Genomic DNA, 26203 nt, shown 5'->3' with positions numbered 1-26203 from the left:
TGTACCACAACTAGAGAATAAAGGGTCTCTGTGATATCGTAACGTAAAAAGTGTGCATCTTTTATCTTCTTTATATAATACCTAATTAGGTTACTATTAATAACATTAAAGTCTAGGTGTTTTTTACCACCTGCGATAAAATGATTTGTCTGTATTCTTCATTTGGGAATGAGGGAAAGAATTTTGGAAACTGAAACTGCATCTCTTCATGAAGGAGTGCTGTAGTTTTGCCTTTTTTTCCCCACAGAAGTTTGAACAATAGTCTTTAGAATGGATAGGCTGAGCCAGAGACATTTCTGAAACCCTTGCGATTTTAATCTTTCCCCACAAAATCAGACTGCAATTACAATTACCCAGAAACAAACGAAATATGCAGTTAAAATACATATATTTGACAAGGTAATGGTAACCAAGGTAAGCTACAGATGTCTAACACCTACGCTTATCCTAAAGGAATGTTAATGTGTCAAAAATGAGTACTCAGAACTTTACTAGAAGTATTCAGTTAACTTTATCTTAAATAAATTGCTTGGAAGATTGCAATCCAAAAAGTTACAATATCACATAGCTGCAGGCAGTTGAAAACTATGTCAGATGACAGTTTAGTGGCACTGCTGAATCTGTGTATTATTACAGTGTCTTACTACTGTTCATCTATATGTAGTAATTTTACTTGTTGATGGGGAGAAATAGAATTTGATGCATTTTACAAGTAGTGTTAATTGGATCCCACAAAGTACTATTTATGATTTCTTATATATTTTGTCTCTCTCAAAATGAGGTCCCTATAGGCAACGTACTTTTCATGACAATCTATTTTTCCCTAATGAATGCCTAAAGTGCCTATGGTGATCTGGTAAAAGGCCAGTTATATATTTCTTTGTTAGTAAATTTAAATTAATAAATGTAATTGCTCTTGAATGGTAAAACAAGAATACTGCTGTCCAGTATACTTCAAATTACCCCTCATGATCAACCATGGCTTTACTTACTTGTCATAGATGTTTCTTTCGTTATGTGCAGAGCTGCCAGATTCTCTGGAGTAGTATTTACAGTAACATCATCTGTCAGAAGATTTTTAATTTGACATTAAAATCTTTCAAGTTCACATTAGACCATTTTAAATTCTGTAAGACTACTCCTTAACGCCTAATTTAGACCATATTCTGCCTCATGCTACTGAAAGAGATCATGAGGTCTTCTGTTGTGGACAGTCAAGCCCATTAGCCTTTGAGACTTTCATGTGTCTCTAGCTGAATGTTAAATTCCCACTTCCCCTGAAAGTTACGCTTTCACATGTAAACCGTGTTTCTTTGTAAAGAGTGTATGACCTTCATATTCAGTGCTAGTAGTGACACCCTTAAATGAAGTTTTCATCCCCTGACATGAGCATTTACACAATTATATTAAATACTGATCACATTATATTGTGAAAAACACTGCCGTATTAGTTTATGCGCAAGAGACTGAACAATTCTAATCCTTGGGAAGACATAGTTTAAGTAAAAGTAAATGCAGTAATACATTGCACTCAACTTGCTTAGACCAATAGTTTCTACTTCTTTACATCTTAGGTCATGAATCTTTGGAAAGATTACTTACTAGACTTTTTATTAAATTTAGCAGAGCACTGTAAATGTGCATGTGTGCCTGTATTTATTGAAAGTATGGTTGTCACTTTGACGTTATGTCCTGCTTAGAAGTTTTTTAGGCCTCTGCATTTTCTAACCGTCATTACAATGTGGGCTTATTTTAGAAATCCATTTTAACTTACTAAATTTAAGGATTTATATAAAATAGAAGACTTTTCAGTTTACCTGAGTCAGAAACTTTCTTTATATCTGCAACCCGTAGGTCTTCTGACATATTACTAACAGAGTCCTCTTCACCTGTGTCTCCAGGCATTTCTGCGTAAATAATGCTATGTTAATTAGGGCACTGCATTTGTGTACTACATAAGAACAGCTGGGCTCTGTCAAATCAAAAGATCCGTCCAACCTAGGATGCTCTTTGTGCCAGCAGGCAGTAGTGGTTGCATTAGCAAAGAGCCTAGAAACACCAACTGAAGAGTGAATCTTCCCCCAAAATGCTCTCGTAGTTTTCAGCCAGAGACTGTCTTTGTGTTATATTTTTCTTTACTTCTTCCATTACTTTACTAACTTCTAGTCTTATATTTGGCCACCGTAATATCATCCCCTGTGTAGGATTCTTACTGTGTAATAAAGAGTTTTATGTTTAATTCTGTTCTTAAACAACAGGCCTATTTCTGGTTGTACATACCAATAAAAATGTTTTAACTCCTGGGTAGTTAGGTTCATCAGTCTACTCTAATTCTGCATTAATCCATCCATTACCAAGTTATTCGTCAATAACCACACAAAAATAAAGGCAAGCTCTGACAGCATTCTTGGTGCTATTCCTTTTGCTATTTTCACAATAGTTGTCTCACTAGTTTGGGAGTCTTGCTCCAAAAGCCAGTAAAAGTGGGCTACTGGGGACCATAAGAGAAAGACAGTTTAATTGTTAAGTTTTTAACCAATGTCTGTAACTACAGACTTCTTTTGCTCAATGTCTTCATTTTTCCAGTAACACAGTCCGACCATCTCTCTCATCCATTTTTTTATCTAAGCTGGAAACAGTCTCTTCTGCCATGATTTTGACTGGAATGGTCTCTCTGTGTCACTGTCTCTTATCCTATGTCTTAATCTTTTTTTCCTCTTTTTGTTTCTCAATTTTATTAAAAAAAGAATCAATCTATCTGAAAGATTAGCTTATAATGTAAAGTGAACAACTGGACAAAATAGCAAATTTCCATTCAGTGTTCCACCCCCCCCAGCAAATCGGTTAATCTAGCTGGTTGCCTTTTTTTTGTTCTTTTAAGGTCTCTCTAGTGCTGGAAAATTAAAAATTTTAAATGGTATATGGGTAGCTGAAGTACTTACCTATGGAGTCCTTTTCAGATTTTGCTTCTGTCCATTCTGGAGGCCTCTCACTTTCATCATTATCTGATTTACTTGCTTGTTCCATGGTGCTGTGCCCCAGAATAGCATCCAGTTCATTAAAAAATTTCATACTTTTACTTGTACTCCCTGAGTCTTGGGCACTTTTTAAACTCTTGTATTCATGTTTCAGATTTTTATATTTTGTCCTGCACTGCTTCCAGTCCCTGTCAATTCCGAACTTTTGAAGTCTAGCAGCAACCTGTTCAAATATTCTTTTATTTCTCACTGTCCCCTCCAGTTGTTGCTGGATATTTTTGTCTGACCATATGCGTATCAAAGCTCTGACTTCATTAACAGTCCAGTGTTTTCCTCCTTCATTTGCTACTGTTGGAATAAAAGCCGGTGTTTTGGAAGCCTCTATTGCTGACGTTGGGTTACCTGCATCGTGTGGGGTGGGGGAGAGACACAGATATGGGTTACCTGCATGGGGTGGTTGGGGTGGGGGAAGGACAGAGAGAATGAGAATGAAGTATGCCCTTTCCTCATGACTTGTCTCTCCAAAGAAAGATGCAGCAGAGGTGACATTAAAATCAACCTATTGGTTATTAATTTGTCAGCATTTTTGTTAATTCCGACATCATTTTTGCCTTCTCTTGAAAACCGATATTAAGATAGCACATGTACATTTAATTAATCTAAGAGGAACATTTCTTTCTTCTGTGCCCTAATACACTGAACTTTTTACTTGTACCACCTTTGAGAATACCCGATAAGCTGTTTTGTCGTTCAGACTTTAGAGAGGAGAAGAGTGCTGTTTGGAAGATACAAAGTGCTGCATTAGCACAGTAATGAATTGGGCCCTGAGTCACTGACACTAGCATAAAGACTTAACTTTCTGCATTCATGCCATACTTTTGGTTTTACACACATGGAGAGCTTTCAACTGGGTAAGGATCTGAAGGTTCTGATCCTTAACTCTTAACAAAGCTCCCCTTTTGTGGGGAGCTGAGGAATGGAGACTTTTGCCTTAAGTCACACAAGAATATTTGTGTGATAACAAACCCGGTTCTCCAGGTACAGAACCTCCCTCTTTCTCAGTGCAGGTCAATATAAACATTAATATTTGAGGTTTTTTAGTAAAAAAGTCTGAGTTATCCTACTCTGCAGAACTAACTTTTTTTTTCAATTTTCTCCAGTCTTTGACTTTATTTTTTAATATTAGGAGGTAAAGGATGCCATGCAATTACTTAAAACACTGAAATATGATCTCTTGCAGTTTTTTAATGTTTCCTTGTTTCTAATTATGAATTTCCTTTAAGACTTAATTTTGATTATCAAATTAGTTTGGAAAGTGGTTTCTCATGCATTTTCTAAATCTTTGCAAAAATAACTATTTAAAAAACCCCACAATTCCAGTGCTTTATCAAAGAGAGCAAATATGAAAGTGCACAGTAACTGACACAGTTTTTTGCAATCATACTGAAGTGATAAATGCCTTTGCAAGTATCTTATTCTAAAAGGGCAAGCCAGGTTACAGGGGTTGGATACTTTATAGTCACTGAGCTTTGTGTGATGGCAAAAATATCTGACCTTTGCTTGCACATACAGCTTCAGTGGAGCATACTTGTGTATAATAACCTGTCTGGGGACAAACTTGTCCTAGATAGAGGCATTCTTTGCTAGTCTCTGTAACTCATTCTAGTTGTGAAAAAGCTGTACTAACAGATACTAATTTTTTCCCTGTCAGTCCTGTGTTAATCGGACCTCTGCAGCAGCCAGCTCACTGATACGTTGTTGAGGAGGGTAATTTTCAGGTGACATATCAATTACGCTTTCTTCATTTCTTCCTGAGGGAGTGAAAGAAAATGCTTGTTTACAAGTGAATGCAACCGTAGGAATTGCCACAGTTGACAACTGCCAATATCAGATAGGCTTGATGTAGTCTCTGCTCAGGATTACCAGAGGTATTTCAACTATCTGTATTTCCAGAGGGGTTCATTTTTCGAGAGTGCCACGGAGACCAGAGAGAAAAGGCACAGCGGAAGAAAAGAGGAAGAAGAAAGCAGAGGGTGCTCCCTGCACTTCCTAGTCAAAGCCATAGAGTATGGGGCAATCTGGGAGGGATAAGGTTTCTTTAGTTCTTGTGTAGACCAGTATTTCTCACTACTAAGTTCATTTGCAGCTGAGCTCACTTTTGGTTGTGGATATTAGTTCAAATGAGTTCTAGTGACTCGGTGCATTGCTCATTCATTCTGCTGTATGCAGAGTGGAAAACGGTGGCTTTGTTTGTTCCTCATTCCCTTTAAAAAAACATTGTGATTCAAAATATCTTACCCACAAGCACCACTTTGAAACACAGTTGTTATGGTCACTGTGAAAATTTTCCTTATGTCTCAAATGTATTTTAGCTCTAATTTGTTTTTAAAAAAAATTGTTAAGACAGGATATACATTCTTTTTTGACCTGAAAGATGTGTTTATGCCATTTTTTCTAACCTTCCTCAAAGTGAGAAATCTGCTGAAATGAAACCAAAATATTAAGCAATATAGATACAAAGGGCTCAACATTTTTCTTTCAGTGGTGTCTGAAATAGTGGCTGAAATCTAAAGACTAAGAGAGGCACTAGGGAAGACATTTTAGTGTCATTACATACTTGAGAGCCCATGCAATTGAATTTATTTTGCTGGCTTTGTAGCAAGCAACTTTCTCAGAACTGAAGATCTTTTAGCAGGCCAATGAATCTGCTTGGCAGTGTGTTGCAAAAGCACTGAATAACACAGACATATTCCTGTAAAATTTGATTCAGATACTTACTGCAAGAAAAGTTTTGTTTATATGTATGTGCATATAATTCCACATGAGCTTCTTGTCTCTTCCCTAATTTATTGTTATGCCAGGCAAGAGGGGTGTAGTGTGTAACGTAAAACCTGTAGGTTTAGCTGGGGCCTTGTTTTCTCCCTGAATATGGCACCTTGGAGATTCTGTAGTGAAAGTTGTTGTAGCTGGACTGGGATGTATGCTAGGGCATAGAGGGTATGTAAAAAATGGAAAGAGCATGTAGGAAATTCAGGACAGTGCTGCTGTTCATCCAGGCAAGGAATGAGCTCATTAGTTGCCTAATTCTGCCTAAAATGTGTTCAGGTTTCTCCCTTCCCTTTAGCAGCCCCTTGAAGGGGCTCACACCTAGGATTTTCTCCCTCTTTCTGGCTTGCCACATTTGTGCCTTTGCTCTGTAATGACTTTCCTGAGCAAAACTACTACAGTAGGATGGTTTCCAGGTGAGTTGTTGTATGATTGGTTGGATTAAAGCATTGCTGACTACCCCTTGCTTGGAGAGAGGATACAGCTGCTTTGCAGACCACTGCAAATCTGAATTGCTCAGTGGGACAGGTCTGACCTCTGCCTATCTCTCCTGGCTCAGGCCATCACTCATGCTGCTTTAAGCAGAAATTACATGAGTTGGAGAAAATCCCCAAATTGACATAGGTATCACACACTAACATTTGGCATACTTTCCACTAGCATTTAACAAAATTAATGTGGTTAGTGTGGTTAATATGATTAAGCTATAGCATGGGATGTGTATTGAGTGTGAACAGTGGTCATGCAGGAGTTACATCATATACAGTGGTGAGTATCTAGTGATGCATGAGACTGCCAAGTGCTAAAACTGGGAAGGAGATAGTCCAAAAAGTGTGGCTATTTTGAAGCTGTGTTGATCAGAAACAGAATGACGGCGAATGCAAGCTATCAGAAAGTGCTCTGACAGCCATGCTGCTTTTTAGTTTTTGATCTCTCTGCGCCATCATACTATACCTAGTTGAACTGGTCTGACATGTGACATAAAAAGTAGTGGATCTCCTGGAGCATCCTCATCATCTTCTAAAGAAACTGATATTTCACCTGGGAAGGAAAAAGTTTTTAGATGAAAAATAGGTATGGACTAAATTAGCTTAAATGAGTTTAAGTGAAAATGTCCATACACAATGAGAAGATTAATAAATTTGTAATCTCCACCATTAATTTGTATTTAGATTTAATTTAAAATTCATTTGGCCTGTCCCCATATGGGGACATGAGTTATAGGAGGCAAATTAAATTATTTTATATCTTACATATGAAGTCTGTTTGAAATGTATTTTAAAATTCTTGTAGAAAACGACTTGATTCTAGTGACTTGAATGCTTTTCTGTAACTCAGTATTTGGGGTGGACAGCACATTAGAAGTATAGTTTGAAAATAGATAATGAAAATAAGAGACATACAAATAAAAGTGGACTTTGCACATGGATTCAGATAACCACAAATCCATTTATATAACAAAAAAAGAAATTCCAAGAAGAGTATTTAGAGAAGAGTATGAAGAAAACAAGAGTGTTCTGCAAAGAGTCCTGGGAATCCACAGAATTCATTAATGGCACAGGGAAAGCGGGAAAATATTGTGATTAGAGAACAGACGTATTTGTAGCTGACAGGATTCTGTCTAGCTTTTTACAGTATAGCATTCCTACATTTGTTTAAAGAGCAATATTATAGCAATTGCTATGTAAGTTTGGAAAGCAGCATATGTAAGTCAGGTTCTGAATCAGCTTAATTTTCACTTCTAAGTTGTTCCATGGTAATATGCTGTATTCAACGTACCATGTTGACAGGAGGATTGAAATGTTGATTCACTGTCCGGGGAGTGAGCTACTGTCAGCTCCAGCCAGGCAGGTCACACAGATCAAAGCTACCTGTTCAAAGGTGCTGCCGTACTTCGTCACAAGGAACAGTAATGAGGTGCGGTTAGGATGCAACCTGGTATCCCTGACGCAGGTGAAACTGAAAACTGCGTTTGGATTCATTTGAAAACATTATCCTAAATCCTCCTGACTTTCAGCAAGGCTCAGAATGACCTCATAGATGCAGTGGCCTGATCTCTGACTGCTCCCAGCTGCCCGCCTTGCCTCTCTGGCAGGAGCTGCCTACCCGCTGCGGCCGGGCTGATGGAGGGAAAGGTGTGCTCATGCTCATGCCTCCACCTCTAGCGCCAGGACCGGCGTTTTAGCTGCTTAAGAGCTGCAAAGCAAACTACGGAAAGGGGAAATAAATTCTCTCTTGGAAGGCTGCCGAGTGTGCCATGGGTACTAGGATGAGCAAGTTTAATTACATTGTAATATTAAAAAGAAACAATTTCTTATTTTAAGTAAGTAAGAACAGTTAACACAAAAATATGTTAGAATATTTGATGGGGGGGAAAAAAAGCCTCTGATGAGCAGAAGTTACTCAATAAGAGTATTGCATACTTATTTAAAAAATGCATAAATAAAATACTTGTCAATGACATGTTTCCACGTCCAGACATGGAAAACTATGTATAAGTGGCATTTTCAAGTCGGCATTTCTGAAGGATCTTTTTGCATTTCTAGTAGCTGTCTGAGTTTTGTACATATGATAGGATTGTCATTGCTGATGCATTTCTGCTCAGACTTGATAATTGTTCTGCATTTGCTGTGGTAAAGTGAAAGGCAAGGAAAGCGGCCAGTGCGTTAATATTTAAGCATAAAGAGAGAAATATAAAAGAGTGTAAGTAACGTAACATGAATTACTAGGTGAGCTTTACTTTTGCAAATAATGTACTCAATTTATTAATACTTGATTTAACTTGAAACAATCAAAACTGGTTAACAAAATGGGAAGGTCATTCATTTGAACTCTAATGAATGATACCACTTTTCACAGTGCACCATCACTCTGCACGGATTTTCTTGGTTGTTGATTACTGGGATAATACACAAACTAAATTTTGAGAGAAGGGAACATGTTGAGTTGTATCTTTTTTAATGATTAGTTAATCTACAATTCCTCCGAAAACATGTATTTTGGGAGGACAACATGAACATCTCTGGCTTGCACTGCTGTATGTGCTTATGCAAAAAGTTTCGTCTTTCCATGAATGAGTTGGGAATTGGTGTGTGTGTTGTTACCAAGTTTGTCCCGAGACACCTCTCTCTTAGATTTGATGGTGATTTTCAGTATTAATTTCTTCAATTACACTTTCAAAAGAAAACTGATTTTACAAGATATGAAGAAAAAACTCAGGAAAACACTATAGAAATACCATTCAGTCCCATGAAAGTAGCCTCTTTTTTCGTTCGTTCCTTCCTTCCCCTTTCTCCCCCTTCCTCCCCCTCCCCAGCAATCTCCCAGTAGCTGAGATAATCAAGCAAATAAAACACAAAGATGTGCTTTGCATCTTTACATTAAGGATGGATATGAATATTTAGACTGAGGCTAAGCAGAATGGTAAAAATACAATAATTTCTTTGGGAGCATGCCCTGTCCCTCGTCATGCTTTTCAAGCAAAACAAATTAGTATAGCTACTAGGTTCTTAAAATAAGTAAGGCATGCACACTGGACAGTATTACTTGGCACACGTCTGAGTCTGTTGATAGCATTTTGTTGTTGCTAGCCAGGTCACAAGCCTGGACATCCTTGGTTCCTCCAGCTCTGTCAAAATGAGGCTTCTCGGCCTCTTTAAAGAGGGGAGGGACCATTTTCCCCTCCTCTCCTGTAACACTCTTGTGGTTGAAAGGGAGAAGCCCAGGAGGGGGCCCGCAGGGAGGCAGCTGTGCTTCGGTCCGTTTGCCTTGGGGAGGATGATGCCCACATTAAAGCCGTCCCCTTCCTCCCGCAGGCCTTGGGGACCAGCCAGGTTCACTGCTGGGGCAGGGGCAGTGGGCTGCCTTTGCGTGTGCGGGGAACCGCGTTTCCTTCTGTGGGAGCGACACCGTCAGATCTGCCCCCGCAACAGAACTTGTGAGCATCAGCTGCAGAGCCAGAGATGCCATTTTAGCCTTACAAGTGCCCTTCAAAGTACTGAGCTGGGCAGCCTCCCCTGAGCTGACATTGCAGCTCGGGCTGCAGTCGCCTCTAGTACGGTGTTACTTGCTTGGCTTGTATTCTTAAATGAAGAAAGTTGATGTTCTCACAGCTGTTCTCTCTGCCCCTTATTATGGATGTATGCATTCTGCATAGCTGCAGGATGCGTTTCTATCTTGGTGTGTTTTCTTTGTGGCTGAATTATGGTTGCTGTGGGAATCTTTGCATTTAAATTCTTACCATTAATGTTGCATTATTACAGTTAGTTGCATTTAATTTCTGTTTATCCATAAAACTTGTTTGGTTCTTTTCTTTGAGGGAGTAACAGAAATGCTTATGCATTCAAGAGAGATACTTAATTATATCGCCTTTAAAACCGGACTGTCCTAATGCTTCAAAATGAGGTGTGTCTCACCCAGGGGTAATTTTTCTTTTATATTCTAGCTTGGGATTCACAACTGAAATTAACCTTTTCCGATCTGAACTTGCTAGAGGTCTAAGGCAGATGAGAATTAGGATTGATGGTGCAAACTACATCAAAACACAGAGGGCAATCTAAGGGCAGATCCTCAGGTGAAGGACACTGTCTTAGTTTCATGTAGTCCTCAGAAGTGTAACAGCTTCTATTAGCCTCAGTTCTGCAAGTTTAAAAATAAAAATGGATTGCAATACACAGTGCAGAGAGCACGTTAAAATATTATAAGATTTTAAATGCTATAAAATTAAAATGCTATTTTGTTTTAAAGTGACTTTGACAGATTAGAAGCTTTCTGCTAGTGGTGACAAATTAAGGTCAAGCTTTTTGTTAAGGTAAACAATGACAAGAAAAAAGGCAATTTGTTTTCCTCAGACTTGTAAAACAGCATTGTAGAAGGAGAGGTGGAAGGTACAAGGGCAAGCTAGACGTCCAGCTCCTTTCTGTGCCTTTGGCAATCTCCCCTGATACTAATGTTGAGTTTTTTGTTTTCTTAAAAAAGATTCACAATCTTAATTAATGTAAATTGCCACATAGTGAGGGAACAAACGGCTAAGCTTTGCATTTCTCTTTTTAGCCATCTTATTTTGGTACGTATAACTGTTATTGGGGCTTATGCTTCAGTGACATTTAGGCTGTGACAAGGAGATTTGAGTGATGTCAAATAGCAGATTGACCCTAATGAAATGTTAAGCACAGCTTAAATGCATATGTAGAGAGGGTTGAATAAAACGAGAGATACAAATAATTTGGTAAAAACCCCTTCAGAATAAAAGCAGTTGTATTCATCTGGTTTGCCTCAAAATAGTCTGATAAGCATGATTTTTACTTTCCTCACTACATTACAATTTTTAATGAGAAGTTATTAAACATCCCCTGTTTCTCAAAGATTTAAGTTGAATTGCTTACAAAATAATTTAATTTACCTTTAGTCATCATACCTAAATTTTCAGTTACAGAGAAATAAGAATAAAAATCCTGAATTTCACTTGTATCACAGATAACGATTTTTTAAAAATCATGACAGTTTCAACCTTTACTTTTGTCTTTCTTTATTTTTACATCTGAATTGGAGCTCCACGAAACCTGCTTCCAAAGTACTGCAAACGAATGTCAAAGGGAAAGAAAACAGCTTTTCTTAATTTAACGTTTCAACCCAGTGCAGGAGCCTTGACGCCAGCGAGTACTCACCGAGGCTGCAATACAAGCAGTTAGCATAATTTTGCTAGAATTACGCTGTATTTACAGACTTCGACACTGGTGGGTGCTAACATTTTATTCCCCTGCGCGAGGAGCGCATCAAGTCAGTTCTAACAGCGCTGTTGGGGCTGCGCAACCTCCGCTTCGGCTCGAGCAAACTCAGGCTTCGGTTTTGTTCCCTTTGGTTTTTAAGCAAAGAGAGAATAGAAGCAAAAACAGTTTTTTACCTTGCGTGCTCTCTGTTGTGGGGCTTGTGTTCAGCTGCGTCTCAGTTGCAGAACACCTGCCGTTTTCTTCTGCTGCTAATTGTGTGACAGGCTCATAGCGCAATATGGCATCCAGATCATGGAAAAACTTCATGGTTTTAGTGACATCCCCAGAGTTGTGGGCATATTTAACCGTTCTGTATTCATACTTCAGATTTTTATACTTTGCACGGCACTGTTTCCAATCCCTGCAAACTCCTAACTCCTGCAACCTTTTAGCAATGTAGATAAATATTCCCTTATTCCTCAGGGTGCCGTGGAGTTGCTTTCTGATATTTTTTTCTGACCAGACGCTTAGCAAGGCTTTAACCTCCTCCTCAGTCCAATGCTTCCCTGCTCCACTCTCCATGTTGAAAGTGACCTGGAAATGATTCACTATTTCTAGCCAAGATTTTGTTTCCTAGGAAACCAGACGGCTGGTTGTCAGTAAGCTCCGCCGAGAGGAGAGGATCTAGTTTTACTGGCTCAAGCTGCCTGAGGGGAGTAACTTGAGAAACTGCCAAATAAGCAGGCTCGGCATTAGAGGCGGGCGAGTACAGCAGCTCGGGCGGGAGCCGTGCCGGCGGCTGCGAGGCGAGGCGAGGCGAGGCAGGCGGCCTTCAGCCGGGCGGAGAAGCAGCCCGGCAGCGCCTGGATGGGGTCGGTTTAACCCTTCTTGTGAAAAAGGGCTCCAGTACGAGCACCGTGGTGGTAACGAGGGAGGGGGGGGAGGAAAAGAGAGTCGCCCCGTCCTGTTCCTTTACGGACAAAAAAAAAGGCGCACGAAGCGCCAGACGCACGCCCCGTTCGTGCGCCCGCCCTGTGCTGGGGTGAAGCTGCGGGCGTTGACACGGGAGTAATGGGAGAGGGTCATCCCGCTTTGCATTTGCTGCTCCGTGTGGTATTTGGTTTTGAATCGGTGGTCACGTATACGCCTTCTTAACTCTAACAGTCCTTGGTTATAGCGATGCTTTAATAAAAAGCTTGCATACTTAAAAATCTCACTAAATTGGCAAAATGGTGTAAGCTTTGCGGTAGTGAAGTTGAGCTTCTTTTTCTTTCATCAGCACTACATAAAATATGTCGCCCAATGACTTGAAAGGCCTTTCCTTGAGGATGTGTGCTTTGCTCTTTCTGGCTATTGATTTGGTTGATGTTTAAAGGGACAGTGTCAGTACCTAAATGGAAATTGCCTGTAATATTAACATTTCAATTTAAAGTTGCTGGATGCAGTATATCAGCCCTCGGGTTTTACTACCATTCTTTGTGTTTATAGATGGGACATCTTCCCAAGTTAAAATAAATGCGTTTAAGAATATCCTCATCTCTGATTTTTCTCTTGAGAGTCATCTGTGTCAATAACAGGGTAAATTCGTTCAGATATGTGTGAAGTTTGTTGGTTTGGTTTTCTGTAAGCAAGTGTTCTTTACGATTTTGCTTTATATGCAGCTGGGGCTAGTGACCAATAAAGGGATTTTAGGAATTGGAGAAAATTTGTAATGAGCATGGTCAGTTGTAGATTAGCATCCATTCTGTAGATTTTTTTGTCCCCAGTTTTATTGTTGCTTATACGAAATAATTGCAGTGACTTCAGTTGAGTTAAACCAGTCTAGTGTGCAAATAGCATCTTCTTCTAATATTCTAAAAATTTTCTAAGTGTTTCCTTTTTTAAGAAAAACATCTTTGCTTTTCAGTCATTATTATTATATTATATATGGACGGGAGTTTACCAGTCCACCAAAGTCCCTGTGAGTGTTACAGGCATGGTGGGTATATGGCGGCAGTTTTGTTAGAGGCAACACTCTGCCTTATTCCAGGAAACCTTTTAAAGGAAGATCGAGCGGCCTGCACTGTTACCCACAAAAAATCCAGTCTGCAAAACATAGCTCTTCAACGGATAAGGACTGAATTATAAACCTTGGGCAGCTGTGCAGTATTCTGCCTGCTTCTGGCAGGGCAGTGTCAGGGAACCTGCCCGTGTGCTGGGCATGTCTGAGCGTGGAGACAGGCCTGGGGAGAACAGGGAGCAGGCTAGGGAAAACTGTCATTTCAGCTGATACAGCTCTTCTGCTCAACAAAGCACACCTGCCAGCCTGGGTTGATCTGCTGTAAGAGAAGTATTTCCATTTGCAGTGATGCTGTACACCAGGCTTGTTTTGCTTGAGTTCAGAAGCTGTGATGCCCGATACTAGTTTTATGTGCTCAAACACTTTTACCAGAGGGTCCATATAGCTTTTAGAGGTGTAAATGCTAGCTTGACTGCTTAAGTGCAAGAATGCAAAAGCTTCTGCATAGGTGATCAGTGGAAGAGACAATGCATTCCCTTAGGCAAAAACGTAAGTTTCTTAACACCCCTCCCCAAACTGAAGCAGAAATAGAGTAGTGCTATAGAGCCTACTACTAGAGCCTAGACTATCACTGCAAAGTGGCTTTTCAGATTAAGCATCTGCCGTTATTTTATGCCCACACTGAAAGAGGACTCCAGTAAGAGCCTGAGCCAGTGCTTATTAGTGGAAAGATTCCCACTGAATTCAGTGGGCTTAGGCACAAACCTTATGTTACTGTTTTGAAATAAAGCATAACATGGGCAAGAAACCAGTTTTGATTACAAGCCTGTAAAATGAAACAACAAATAAGCTTACATTAAAATTTTATGTTGTAAAGAACAGATGAAAAACCACCAATCCATTGTATGTTAAAGCATTTCATTCTAAGAATTTCAGTGCTTTATATTAATCATATTTTTTCCATAGGGGCCAGGAGAGTGCTGGAATTGTGACAAGTGATGGAGAGTCATCCCAGGCATTCAAAGTGCACAAGGTAAAATGTAAATGAATGTTTTGTAGATGGCGAACTGAGATGCATGAAAGTTTGTTTCAGCTAGGAAACAGAATAATTAGAGGGAAAGTAACATATTTTGATGGACTGTTTTGGTTTTGTCAGTGATAGTGTCTAATTCTGTTATTTGTGCAACTTCTGTCTTAAGCGCATGTTTGAAAGAAATATGCCAACGTTATCCTGCTGGGTGTATCCATGCACACAGTGGCAGACACACAGAAGCATCCAGACCAGGCTATTGATGTCACAAAAATTACTTACCAAAGTCACCCCGCACCTAGGGTGTTAACTCTGGAGGACTGATGCGACTTGAGATCAAGAGAAAAGAAATACAGTTACAGGCTATGCACAAGCAAATGGATTACTAATTCTTGCATTGGTGAGACTCAAGGAAGTGGTAGCTACTTTACCCATAGGTAAAAATAAACAGAATAAAAGATTGAATGGAGGCCTGAGTAGATCATGCAGTCTTTCTTGAGCTGAGAGAATCCCAGGGGATGTAAAAAGACATAAAATGGCCATACCCTCAAAAGTATTTTGCCAGGAGCATACCTGCGTGCTCTGGGGATATTTCTGCTCATGCTGTATTGAATAGTGATCATGAAAAAAAATAATCATCCACCTATTCCATCCTGGAAGAGCAGAGAAATAAAGAGCAGTAAGGAAGGAAATAAGGAAGAGCAGGAAATAAAACTACATCAGCAAAATAACCATGGGGCAATTCTTGATGTGTGTTCTCTGACCGCAATCAGAAAGCAGTTTGTCTTCATGTGTTCAGAGGTTTCTGAGGAAGATTAATTAAGCTGTTCAAATGAGTCCAAGAGTAAGAACTGCTTTGCTGCAGCAGCATGTATATCTATGCATGACTGCTCAATGCCTCCTGCAAAATCTTGTCTCATCAAGCATCATGTTTGTCGCCCCTTCAGGCATTTCCCCCCTCCTATCTGTTACTTACAGCCTGATTCACACGCACACGTGCACACACTTTTAAACGCAGCTTTTCTCAACTTCAGCACTGTGTTATCTGTTCTACATTCCTGCTCCTGCTTGGGTTTCAGCTTTCCTTAAGGTTTACAGGAATTCCAGCTTCCTTTACAGTGGGCTGCTGTGTATATCCTGTAGTAAAAAGAGCTTGTCAGAATGAACTTCCAGCAGGTGATACCATAAATTGTAGTGTTTCCATGTTATTGAGCTGCAATACGTAGCTGTAATGCTGAGAATTTAATTTACTATCTCATCATATCAGCTTTGATATTTTAAGAGTTGCAGAGCATGTGATGGTTTCTTTTATCCTTGAAATATGTTTCTCAGCTACAGCATTTTTAAAGTCCGTAATAACCACAGTGTAATAAGGAGCCTGTGGAGTACCATTTATATGACTTGTTTAATCCTGGAAGTGGTGCTAATGTAACAAACATTTGGGTCTGTTACACTGGTGAAAATATATTCAGGACTCTGACTTGTAAACTAGTCCATAAAAATGTCAGTAGCTAAGATGCTACTGTATCCATTTGTCCTGGGAACTCCGGTTGACTGTTCTTCATAGCAGAGACAACAGGATAGAAAAGGTGTCTGCTTCTCACTGCATTGATTTACTACCCAGTGCTTCTGTGCAAACTCACCTTTGTCAACAGTTTAAGGCAATACATGTATTAGAATACGAACTGGAACACCGAAGGCATGGGTATGTGTTCCCTTCTGATTGTTACCAGCCTTTGACCACAGATTAATAGCCCTTGACAAAGGCTATTAATCCTTTGTTTTAAACTCTCCCAGAAAGACTCATCCAGATTTGTCTGTCAGAGCCTTTCAGCTAGATTTGTATAACAAAACATTACTGTCATAGCTCTATTAGCTCAGGATGTGGAAAAACTTAAGTCTCTTGTATAGACATAGCAATGCCAGTAGGAGAAAGACTTTGTCTGATTGTTTCACACTTGAATATGCAGAAAAATATATTAAAGTAGCTATTCATCAGACCATTATCGTGTTCTGGCACGTACCAGGCCTTGTATAATACAGACATATGATTGTCTTCATTGGGAACTTTTTATACTGCTGTAATTCACATTCGCCATCCCACACCAGTGCAATCTAAATCAGGGAAATATTTCAAACTGCAATTAAAAGATTATGTACTTGTGTAACCAAATCTGTTTTAAAGCAATATTGCTTGTTTAAGCTATTGCAATGCTTAACATGGCCACATCCATTAATACTGGACCTGTGAACTGCCAGATCTCCTGTTAGGATAAAGTTAGCCTAAGTAAAATAAAAGTGCATGGTTGCATTTCTGTACATATATAAGCACATGACATAGACTCTAGACCACCTTTATGTCATCTGTGAGAAAACAGGTGATAACTGATCTGGCATAAAGTTTGCTGAACAATTAAAGCAATCTTATACCAGTTTGACAGTTCGAGGCAGTAACTTTTTAACGTGATAGTAAGTATCCTAAAACCACATGTGTAGCCACAGCCTCTAGGTATTCTGAGTCACAGCGGAAAATACCCTAAAGCTGAGCTTTCTTTAAGCTCTTTTGGTTGAGCTCTGAAAACAGTTCAACCAATTTCCATCCTTCCTGTCCCATCCCACTCTCTTGTCATTGTACCTACAGCACAGGTTATGAACCATTCACAGCTTCATACCTCTCCCGTGTATCTTTGAGGGTCCTAGAGGAGTGTTATCATGTGTGCTATCATGTATATCACAATTACCAAGCGTGATAAGGAAACCAAGCGTAGAAGGATGTAAGTATTTTCTACAGGCAGCGGCAGAAGCAGGAGTTTGTAGAAGGACCTGGAATCCAGTCTTAATTTCTACTCTCTGTGCAGTTTTTTCAGACTATTCCTGCTGCTAAATTGTCTCCACATAGTGCTTGTTGCCAAAAGAAGCTCTTGACAGCTGACTAAAAAGTTTTGATGCATTTCTGCTTTAGATAGAAGGCAACCTGGCTATATGAAAAGTTTGTTTTAAGTAAACAATAAAACCTCTTGAAAAAAGCTTTGCTTCTGACACTGGCAAGAATGACAGTGGAATCTAATAAACATTATTATGGACCCAATATAAAAGTAAATACAATATACTGCTAACTTGTAAAAGGTATTCTTTACATAGAATTCCTTCTTGCAACTTTTTTCTTCTTTGCCTGTCTTCTGGCAGTCTTTTTTTCTGGTGTTTTTAAACAACACAACAGTTTGGTAGTGTTTTCCAGAAGATGTATTTTTAGTCAGAGAATAGATTGTTCCATGAAAATCCTCAGCACAAAAATGTATATTGCTTTATTTAAAAACAGGAGTAAAGGGATCTGATATATCACTGTGACACCTACTCCCCTTCTTTCTTTCCCATGTCTTCGAGGTTATTTGCCTTTCTCTTAAAGTTGCTTGCATTAATGCTGTACCAAAAACAAACACAAGGAGAAATGAGAAAGTTGCCAGGAAAGCAAAACCAAACAACCTTTTTTTCTTTTTCTCCCGAAGGGAATGGGTCTTATAAATCACGTCTTCAATGCAGACAGCCTGAAGAAGCTGTACGTTTCAAACCTCGGTATTGGGCACACGAGGTACTCCACCTCGGGAATTTCTGAGCTGCAGAACTGCCAGCCTTTTGTCGTAGAGACTCTTCATGGGAAGATCGCTGTGGCACACAACGGGGAGCTAACGAACGCTGTACGACTCCGGAGGAAGGTTAGTATCTCCTTTGGGAGGCTCCGGCATCGTTTCTTCCTGAGTACAAGGCAGCAATGAGCAACAAGTTTGCTATGGCTTTTCCTTAATACCAAACTGCTTGGGGTAGTGAAAGAACCCCTTAATCAAAATAGATCATTTTGGGCGAAAAAAATCCTGGGGAGGGGAGGCATTTGTAACTGTCACAGGGGATAATTCACCAATCCTCTAGACTGATGGTCACATTCTTATTGATAAAGTGAGAAAACTAACACAGCCATAACAAAAGGTAGCTTGGCTTGAAGCTCTGCTGCTTTGTGGTGGCTGATAGAAGGAGCAAATCATATGCTTATGCATTGTAATATGAAATGTCTCGTTTGGAATATTGTCTTTGTTTGTATTTCTGGCTTGCAAAATTAATCATAAGCACTGTCAGGACATAAACCAACAAATGCCAAATTTTACAGTGTGTTTGGCTAGAAGGGTATGTGTTAAAGAACCAAATTAAAATTTAGCAGATGTTTTGTTGTGAAATCTCTTCCATTATATGTTCCATCCAAAAGCGAGAGGACATGCTCTTGCATTGAAGCGAGGCAAATGTGTGGCATGCCCAAAGGAACCTAGCCCATCTTTAATCAGAGCCAGAAGTGTATGAATGGATGGGAGAAAAAAACAGTGGTGAGGAAATGTAGATGGAGAGTGGAAAATCAGAGTTACATGAGATGTAAAATGATTTCTAAAGATAAACATTAGGAACTGTAATGCATACAGCATTGAATAGGTTGTAATAGTTGGCTAGAAAGACTGCAGATTCTCTTCTCCCTTAGAAGCATAAATACGCCAAGACAGAACAATTTGACTGACCAGGTCTAGCAAACTTTAAGTTGTGGGATTTCAGTTTTTTAATCCCACTCTGCTTCCTTTCACACCTTTTTTGTTGTTGTTGTTGTTGCTTTGTGCCCAAACCACCATTCTGCCTTGATATCTCTTTCCATATCTGCTATAGGTAATTTCATATTTTCCCTTGTATATTTTACCTCTCTTCCTAGAGCAAGCAGAAGCACAAAGATGATTAAATGTCTCAAACATGAATTTATGCCCTGAATATTGGTGATACTAATTTTGGTTGCATGTGGAGCAAAGGAATGAGATGCAAAGGGAGAAATGTAGTACCAGGCATAGGTGATTGTACCAGCTCTTTTTACATATTTGGTTTGTTGGAAGAAATTTGACATTATTATGATCTGATCACCTGGAGCACTGATATGTTTTAAAACATTTGTTCATTGCACAAAGGTGGTGGTAGAGTAAAATCTGAGCAGTGTTACGTGGGATTTTTTTCTTAATGTTGGTAACACTTTTGTTTTGTCTCTTAAAAGCTTATGCGGCATGGTGTAGGACTGTCAACCAGTTCTGACAGTGAACTGATCACACAGCTGCTGGCTTTCACACCTCCTCTAGAAAATGACGATACAGCTGACTGGGTAGCAAGGTGAGGAGGATGGGTTTCAGAATCAAGAATGGCAATCTAATCTCAGCATGATATGCAGCTGTAAATGCACACAGCTGTTTGTGTGACCCACAATTATGTTCACCTATGTCTCATTTCAGAATAAAAAATTTAATGAATGAAACTCCAACTTCATATTCATTGCTAATTATGCATAAAGACATAATCTATGCAGTACGTGATCCGTATGGGAATCGCCCACTCTGCATTGGTCGCCTTATTCCAGTAGGGGACATGAATGGAAAAGGTAAACCATACATATATATTCATATACATACACATGCACATATACATATATGTATATATATAGTTTGTGCCTGAAATCACGGATATATAAGTAATTAAAGCTACACTTACTGAGGTGTAAGTAGGAATATGTGATGCAAAAGTCAGTTTTGAAAATTCAAAACAAAAAAAAATGTTGGTAAGGAAAAAATAATTTGTAGGAAGTCTGCAAACATATTTTCTGTTCCCAGCAAAAGGGAATCCTAGTCACCTGATGACCCTGTCAGAATTAGGCAGCCCAACTGTAATAGAATATTTGTGAAATTTTAATTAACATCTCATCACCTAAACAGGAAAGCAGGGATGAACAGAATCACAGAAGGGTTGAGGTTGGAAGGGACCTCTGGAGGTCTCAGCTGGTCCAAATCCCCTGCTGAAGCAGGGCCACCTAGAGCCAGTTGCTCAGGACTATGTCCAGTCCAGAAACAAGTCTGGTTTCTTCCTTTCTCCTGTAGTAAGGTGGCCGAAAAGTGCTGGATTACTGGCAATGTATTTCTAAATTCCAAGCACTCCCAGTCACATGTAGTACAGTTATGGAACACTGTACCATCAGTTTATGGGAAAAATTCTTTGTGTTCCTATTTAGCCTGCAAATCAACATTTTCCATGAAGTGAGATTAAAATCTGTTCATTTGTATAAAAATAAAATAATTCAAAGGCAAAGTAGTAAATGCTTCCATATCTTCACAAAATTTGGTAATTTTAACCACAAGAAAAATTATCAAGATTTTTTTAAAGCATGCAAACATTCGTACCCTATGTTACACAATTCAATCTTTCCTGTGCCTGTCTCTGAAAACTCTCCTTATTGGAGTTCAATCCAGCATCCATTGTAATCAAAAGGATCTATCTATCAAGACATTTAGCACAGGAAAAGTAAGGAGTTTCTTGTGTGAACAAAAGTAATTATGTATATCTAGAGTAACTGAACTAGAATTGGAAAAGTTTGAAATAGTGCAGAGATAACAAAGGTAGTTATCTGAATTGTCTCTCTTCATGAACTGTGAATATGATGCCGTTACTTCCACTTCTGCCTAGAACAGGTTTATGAAGTTTACTTATTTTTTTTTTTTTAAATAATATTAGAGCAACTTCGGAATGCTATACCTTTTATTTAGAAATTACAACAGTCTTTAATTGTGCACTTGGCAACCTAAAGCACAGCAAGCCAGATACTGCAGTAGAAATGCAATTGTGGGGGGGTAATGGTAACAAGAATTGTGGACTCTAACTGAAATCTTTCATTTCAGGAAAAGACAACAGTGAAACAGAAGGATGGGTAGTCTCTTCTGAATCCTGTAGCTTTTTGTCTATTGGTGCAGAGTAAGTGCCCTGATTCTCACTTTATCTGAAAGCTCTCCTCAGGCAGAAATTAAACATTAAACCTCAAATTGCCAAATATCATAATCTATAACAATGTGAAAGACATCAAGGATTAGTTTATTGGGCTGTTTGGAGGGGGTTTTTTTGCCAGTCCTGTTTTTTGCCAGTTTATTTTCTTGAACAGATTAATGTAAAAGAAGAATTACATGTTCACAAAGTAACAGTAAAGACTACTTTACTGTTGTAAAGTAAATGCCTCTTACTTGTTTCGTTAAACCTGGTTATCCATATAACTTTTTAATTTTAGACTCGTTTGCAGCAGAATCATTGTATTACAAAATAATTCTTCAACTATAGAAAGGTTACATTGGTAGCTCACAGGCTGGACTAACCTGAGCTGTAGCATATGCTGTCTGATGAGCCAGTCTCCTTGTTTGAAAAAAATGATGGGCACCTGAAACTATTTCCATGCATGTAAACACCCATCAGAGACAAAACATGAGATGACATTCACGTTACCTCTCTAGCTCAGATACTCTGAAAAGAAAGGTGTGATACTTTCTCTGGACAAAAAGAGAAGGGTAAGAAGCTCTTTGGGAGACCACAAATTGATCTTTAGAAGTTTGGAGTGGAAGGCAGTTGTGAACTAGAACATAATTAAAGTAAGAAAGATTATGAGGAAGCATATTTAATTTCCTAATCAGACTTTATAAATGTGTATTTGGGGACTAGACTAATAAGTAAAGTTGGATCCTCTTCAAATAAAAAATTGTGAAAAATTGCATTAAGAATACAACTACTGAATAAAAAGAAATGTAAAGCAAAATCAGGAAGCAACATGACTGCCCTTTAGACATCTTTTATTCCATTCCACAGTGTTTTATTGTAGGTGGTGTTCTGTGTTCTTTTGCTGTAACTCCTATTCTGTCTCTGTAGGAACTATTACCTGTTGGTAACAGGGGCTTTCTTGAGACAATTTTTGCTACATATGGATAAGTGTAACCGTTTTCTGAAACTTCTTCAAAATCTCTGTTAAGAGAAGCTTACCATGTAGGACCATCAACTGAAGCCTGTGGGTTTTTAAAAAAGCAATTTTGTCTAAACTTCTGCTGTAGCCAGTGCTGCTGCCTGCTAATGCTAGTATCTGACCAGCAAATAATAACAGATTTGCTCACCTCTGATTTTATCTCCAGAATATTTCAATATTTTGGGATGGATTTAGATTGAAATTGTTAGACTAGCCACCTGAGGACTCACTAAAGGATCTAGAAAAATGTTTAATAAGGTTAAACATTGTAACATAATAAACCTAGTACTATTGTATATTTCTTCAGATATGCGAATTGGAATGTACATTTCCAGTCAGCTTTATGTCATTCGGGGGTAGCTGCCTGTCACCACTAGACAGATATTTCTCTAGATATTGGCTTGTGGGGCAGGATTTATTTGGCTACCATCTTTATTCTTGATTATGTTATTTATATTGCATTACAATGTTTATTAGCTTTCATAGAAAAGTCCTCTAGTATTGATCCAGGACTAAATTATTATAATATATTTAATATCAGTTAAGCCTCTACTAGACCGAGTACTGTATGTCTCACATATAGGAAGAATACCATAATTCTCTGGTACTAAGTATTAATTTACTGCTTTTGGGTATTAATTCAGACTGTTTTAGTAAGGGTCGTTTGTCTTAGCGTGTTGGTCTTAAAACACTCCAGGTCAAATCCTAACATAGAAGCAAATTGTTGTGTTAGGATGTTCAAAAGCATTTTTTCCTGTCACTTGAATCTTTTTATATTTCAAAACTATCATCCAGGTTCAGGACATTTCTAAATGCTATGTATTTCTCTTTCAAGGTACTATCGTGAAGTCCTTCCTGGAGAGATTGTGAAAATATCCAGATATGATGTCCAGACACTGGATGTTGTACCAAGACCTGAAGGAGATCCATCAGCATTCTGCATCTTTGAATATGTTTATTTTGCAAGACCAGACAGTATTTTTGAAGGTAAGAAGATGGAATGTACCAAGCTCCTCCCTAAATAGTGGGAGATGCTATCCTTGAGAACAATGACTCTGGAAACGATCTGGGATCATAATAGGGTACCACTGAATGTGAGCTTGCAGAGCAGGGCTGGGACAGAATGGGTTGGCACAGTCCTTGAGGACATGAAACTCATCAGGAGGAGCACGTAACATCACCTTCCTGCTCCTGGCTGTGCATATGGCCTCAGCCAGGCTGCCTGCGTAGTCCTGTGGAAGGGATGAAAAGAGCCACAAACATGATTAAGGTAGAGAAAATATCCCTTAAAAGTGAGAGACTTAAGAAAGGAACTTTATTGGTTCTTGGAAAACTTTATAAAAATTAGAGTTATGAAACAGGATCTACAAAACAACTTTATCTTGGTGTTTTCTTTTCAAGAAAGGGTTATTTCAGGAAGATGCTTTTGATATAACTTGTAAATCTATGCATTATCCAAGTACTTGGGGTTGTCAAAGTCTAATGCTTTTATTATTATTTCAGTAGAAGTCCTCAAAAATTGTCTCAGTGATAAGATAGTAGGCAGGACTCTCATACATAACAAACAAGCTCGTCTTTGCTTTCTATGACCATGCCATCTGTTGATCCTATACAGTTCCCCACCTTTATAAAGCCAGTTTCACCCCACATCCCCTTTTTTCATGATCCTCTTACCCTTCAATATCCTCACTTTTACATTCCTTAGTACTGCTGCTGTACCCTTTGCTGTGCTTCATCTCATCACAATACCTCCAGTTCCCTCCCATGTTGCAAATTTTTTAGGACCTTAAAAGCTTCTGAGGCCTCTTATCCCCTTACTAAATTTGGGGTGAATTTTGCCAACTGAATAAGCGGGCAGAGGCAGACAGCAGGATTGCACAAATTTTGTCTGCTGGAGAAACCAGCCTAAAAATAGAACATGCATGTTATGAGCAGGCAGGCATAATTTCTATTTCTTTCCTCCTGTAAATGGATTTTGTAACATCCACAGGACCTTTAGTTACCTGATTAGGGCAAACTGGATTTTAATTCTCTGTGTAGTGATATGAATGTGAATGTAAGAATATGACATTATGGAAGGAAATAAAAAATGTCCTATATTAGTTCTGCAGCTTTTCTTACTGACTTCTATGCCTGCAACTTGCCACAGAATTTTGTACAGCAAACTGAGAGGAAATCTGAATTATGCATACCAGGAAAAACACTTCTTGCTGTTCTTAGGTCAGATGGTGTATTCAGTCAGGAGAAGATGCGGGCAGCAGCTTGCTATTGAAGCACCCGTGGAAGCAGACCTGGTCAGCACCGTTCCAGAGTCTGCAACCCCAGCAGCTCTTGGTTATGCTCAAAAGGTATATGTTAACTTGCCTTTTTTTTTCCCCAAACATATTTACACATACCTCTTTTTGTAATGGGGTATTATGGTACAGGCCATTAAGAGTTTTGTAGTGGTAAAGCTTTATATCTTGAGTATGCTGGGTACTCCTATTGAGTCATCTGCACTTGTTTTTTCTGTCGTTATTCCACTATATTAAGGTATTTCAAAGTTCTCTGGTTACTGTGAAGTCATACTAAGTCCTAAGGTTGCTTTAGAAAACAGTAAGTGAAAATAACCAGTTTTATAGATATTAATTCTGTTTAATTGTCTCCTGTTTACAGTGTGGACTACCATATGTTGAAGTACTCTGTAAAAACCGATACGTAGGAAGAACGTTTATCCAGCCAAATATGAGGTTACGGCAACTTGGTGTTGCAAAGAAGTTTGGCGTTCTGTCTGATAATTTTAAAGGCAAGCGAGTTGTTATAATTGATGATTCAATTGTGAGGGGCAATACCATTTCACCCATAATAAAACTACTGAGAGAATCAGGAGCCAAAGAGGTAAGTTACTTTTCAGTCAGTACAATACAGATGTAAATAGAAGATTGATGGGAGGGTAAAGCACAGGGGTTTGTCTTTGTTTGTACTATACATTGTTTCCTTACATAAAAGAGCAAATGGGCAAAAAACAATGGCTAGTACATGTTTATTGTGAAGATAGGTTGAAAAGTTTCTTTTGTATGACTGTAATTTTTGGGACATTAAGGGGGGAGGAACAGGTCTCCATTTATAAAGCCGTATCTGGCAAACAAAGAGAGAACGGAAAACAGATTAGTTAAGATCAGAAAATCAGGTATCAGTACGGTATTCCTGACCTATGTGTGACTTGTGGTACTGCATTAAGTACAACCACAGTACAAACAGGCACATGCTTTAAGTCACCAGAGCGCAAAATTTTTAATTGATTAAGACTTTTTAATTGAAACAGAATGTGCAAGTCTGTCACTGGAGAAAAAATGTTCTGTATAATATTTGACTTTGTAAACTGAAACATGTGCGTCAAGGATTGAACACCAGAGAAGGAAAGCAAAATCAGGATGGAACCTTTTAATAACATTGGGAAATATTGTAAAAATAAATTATAAAACTGTCTTTCTCTCTCCTGCTGTGTTGGCATCTGAAAAAACTTTATCTTACTTTTAACCCTTCTGTGACTTCTGTGTAGTGCTGTGTTCTGTTCTTCATTATTATTTTGCAGAACTGGGACTTTGCTATTGTGTTATAATCTGCTGACCTTTACCTTATAGTGGTCTGTTTTGAAACTGTATTTTTATTCAGGTGCACATCCGTGTGGCTTCACCTCCCATAAGATTTCCTTGTTACATGGGAATAAACATCCCAACTAAAGAAGAACTCATTGCCAACAGACCTGAATTTCATGATCTTGCAAACTATATAGGTAAATGCTACTTTTTTTTTTTTTTTTCTTGAGAGAGAGATTTTACCTGT

At 38.8% G+C, this 26203-nt stretch overlaps 2 protein-coding genes across 9 annotated transcripts in view; one reads left to right on the top strand and one right to left on the bottom strand.

The window, feature by feature from the left end:
• Positions 1–12094, bottom strand: part of PAICS (phosphoribosylaminoimidazole carboxylase and phosphoribosylaminoimidazolesuccinocarboxamide synthase) — a 42399-nt gene extending 30305 nt beyond the window's left edge. For 2 of the 7 annotated variants that reach the window (XM_072863291.1, XM_072863292.1), the window contains exons 1-5: positions 11707–12094; positions 6759–6845; positions 2943–3422; positions 1818–1907; positions 993–1064 (exon numbers count right to left, since the gene is read on the bottom strand). In XM_072863291.1, the coding sequence (XP_072719392.1) occupies positions 993–1064; positions 1818–1907; positions 2943–3422; positions 6759–6845; positions 11707–12094 (1117 nt within the window). The remainder of the gene's footprint in view (positions 1–992; positions 1065–1817; positions 1908–2942; positions 3423–6758; positions 6846–11706) is intronic. The other 5 variants (XM_072863293.1, XM_072863294.1, XM_072863296.1 and 2 more) reach the window with 5 other exon arrangements.
• Positions 1–26203, top strand: part of PPAT (phosphoribosyl pyrophosphate amidotransferase) — a 50767-nt gene that overhangs the window by 20483 nt on the left and 4081 nt on the right. Inside the window, exons 1-10 of one of the 2 annotated variants that reach the window (XM_072863300.1) lie at positions 12221–12384; positions 14478–14544; positions 18048–18254; positions 19613–19725; positions 19845–19990; positions 21279–21351; positions 23214–23365; positions 24599–24726; positions 25034–25255; positions 26033–26153. In XM_072863300.1, coding sequence (XP_072719401.1) covers positions 12380–12384; positions 14478–14544; positions 18048–18254; positions 19613–19725; positions 19845–19990; positions 21279–21351; positions 23214–23365; positions 24599–24726; positions 25034–25255; positions 26033–26153 — 1234 coding nt within the window. In that variant the 5' untranslated portion in view covers positions 12221–12379. Of the gene's footprint in view, positions 1–12220; positions 12385–14477; positions 14545–18047; positions 18255–19612; positions 19726–19844; positions 19991–21278; positions 21352–23213; positions 23366–24598; positions 24727–25033; positions 25256–26032; positions 26154–26203 lie in introns of those variants that run through there. The other variant, XM_072863299.1, reaches the window with a different exon arrangement.

Source organism: Ciconia boyciana, chromosome 5, assembly GCF_034638445.1.
Source record: "Ciconia boyciana chromosome 5, ASM3463844v1, whole genome shotgun sequence".
Classification (NCBI taxonomy): Eukaryota; Metazoa; Chordata; class Aves; order Ciconiiformes; family Ciconiidae; genus Ciconia; species Ciconia boyciana.
Note: the sequence above shows the minus strand (reverse complement) of the source record. Positions and strands in the feature narration are given on the sequence as shown.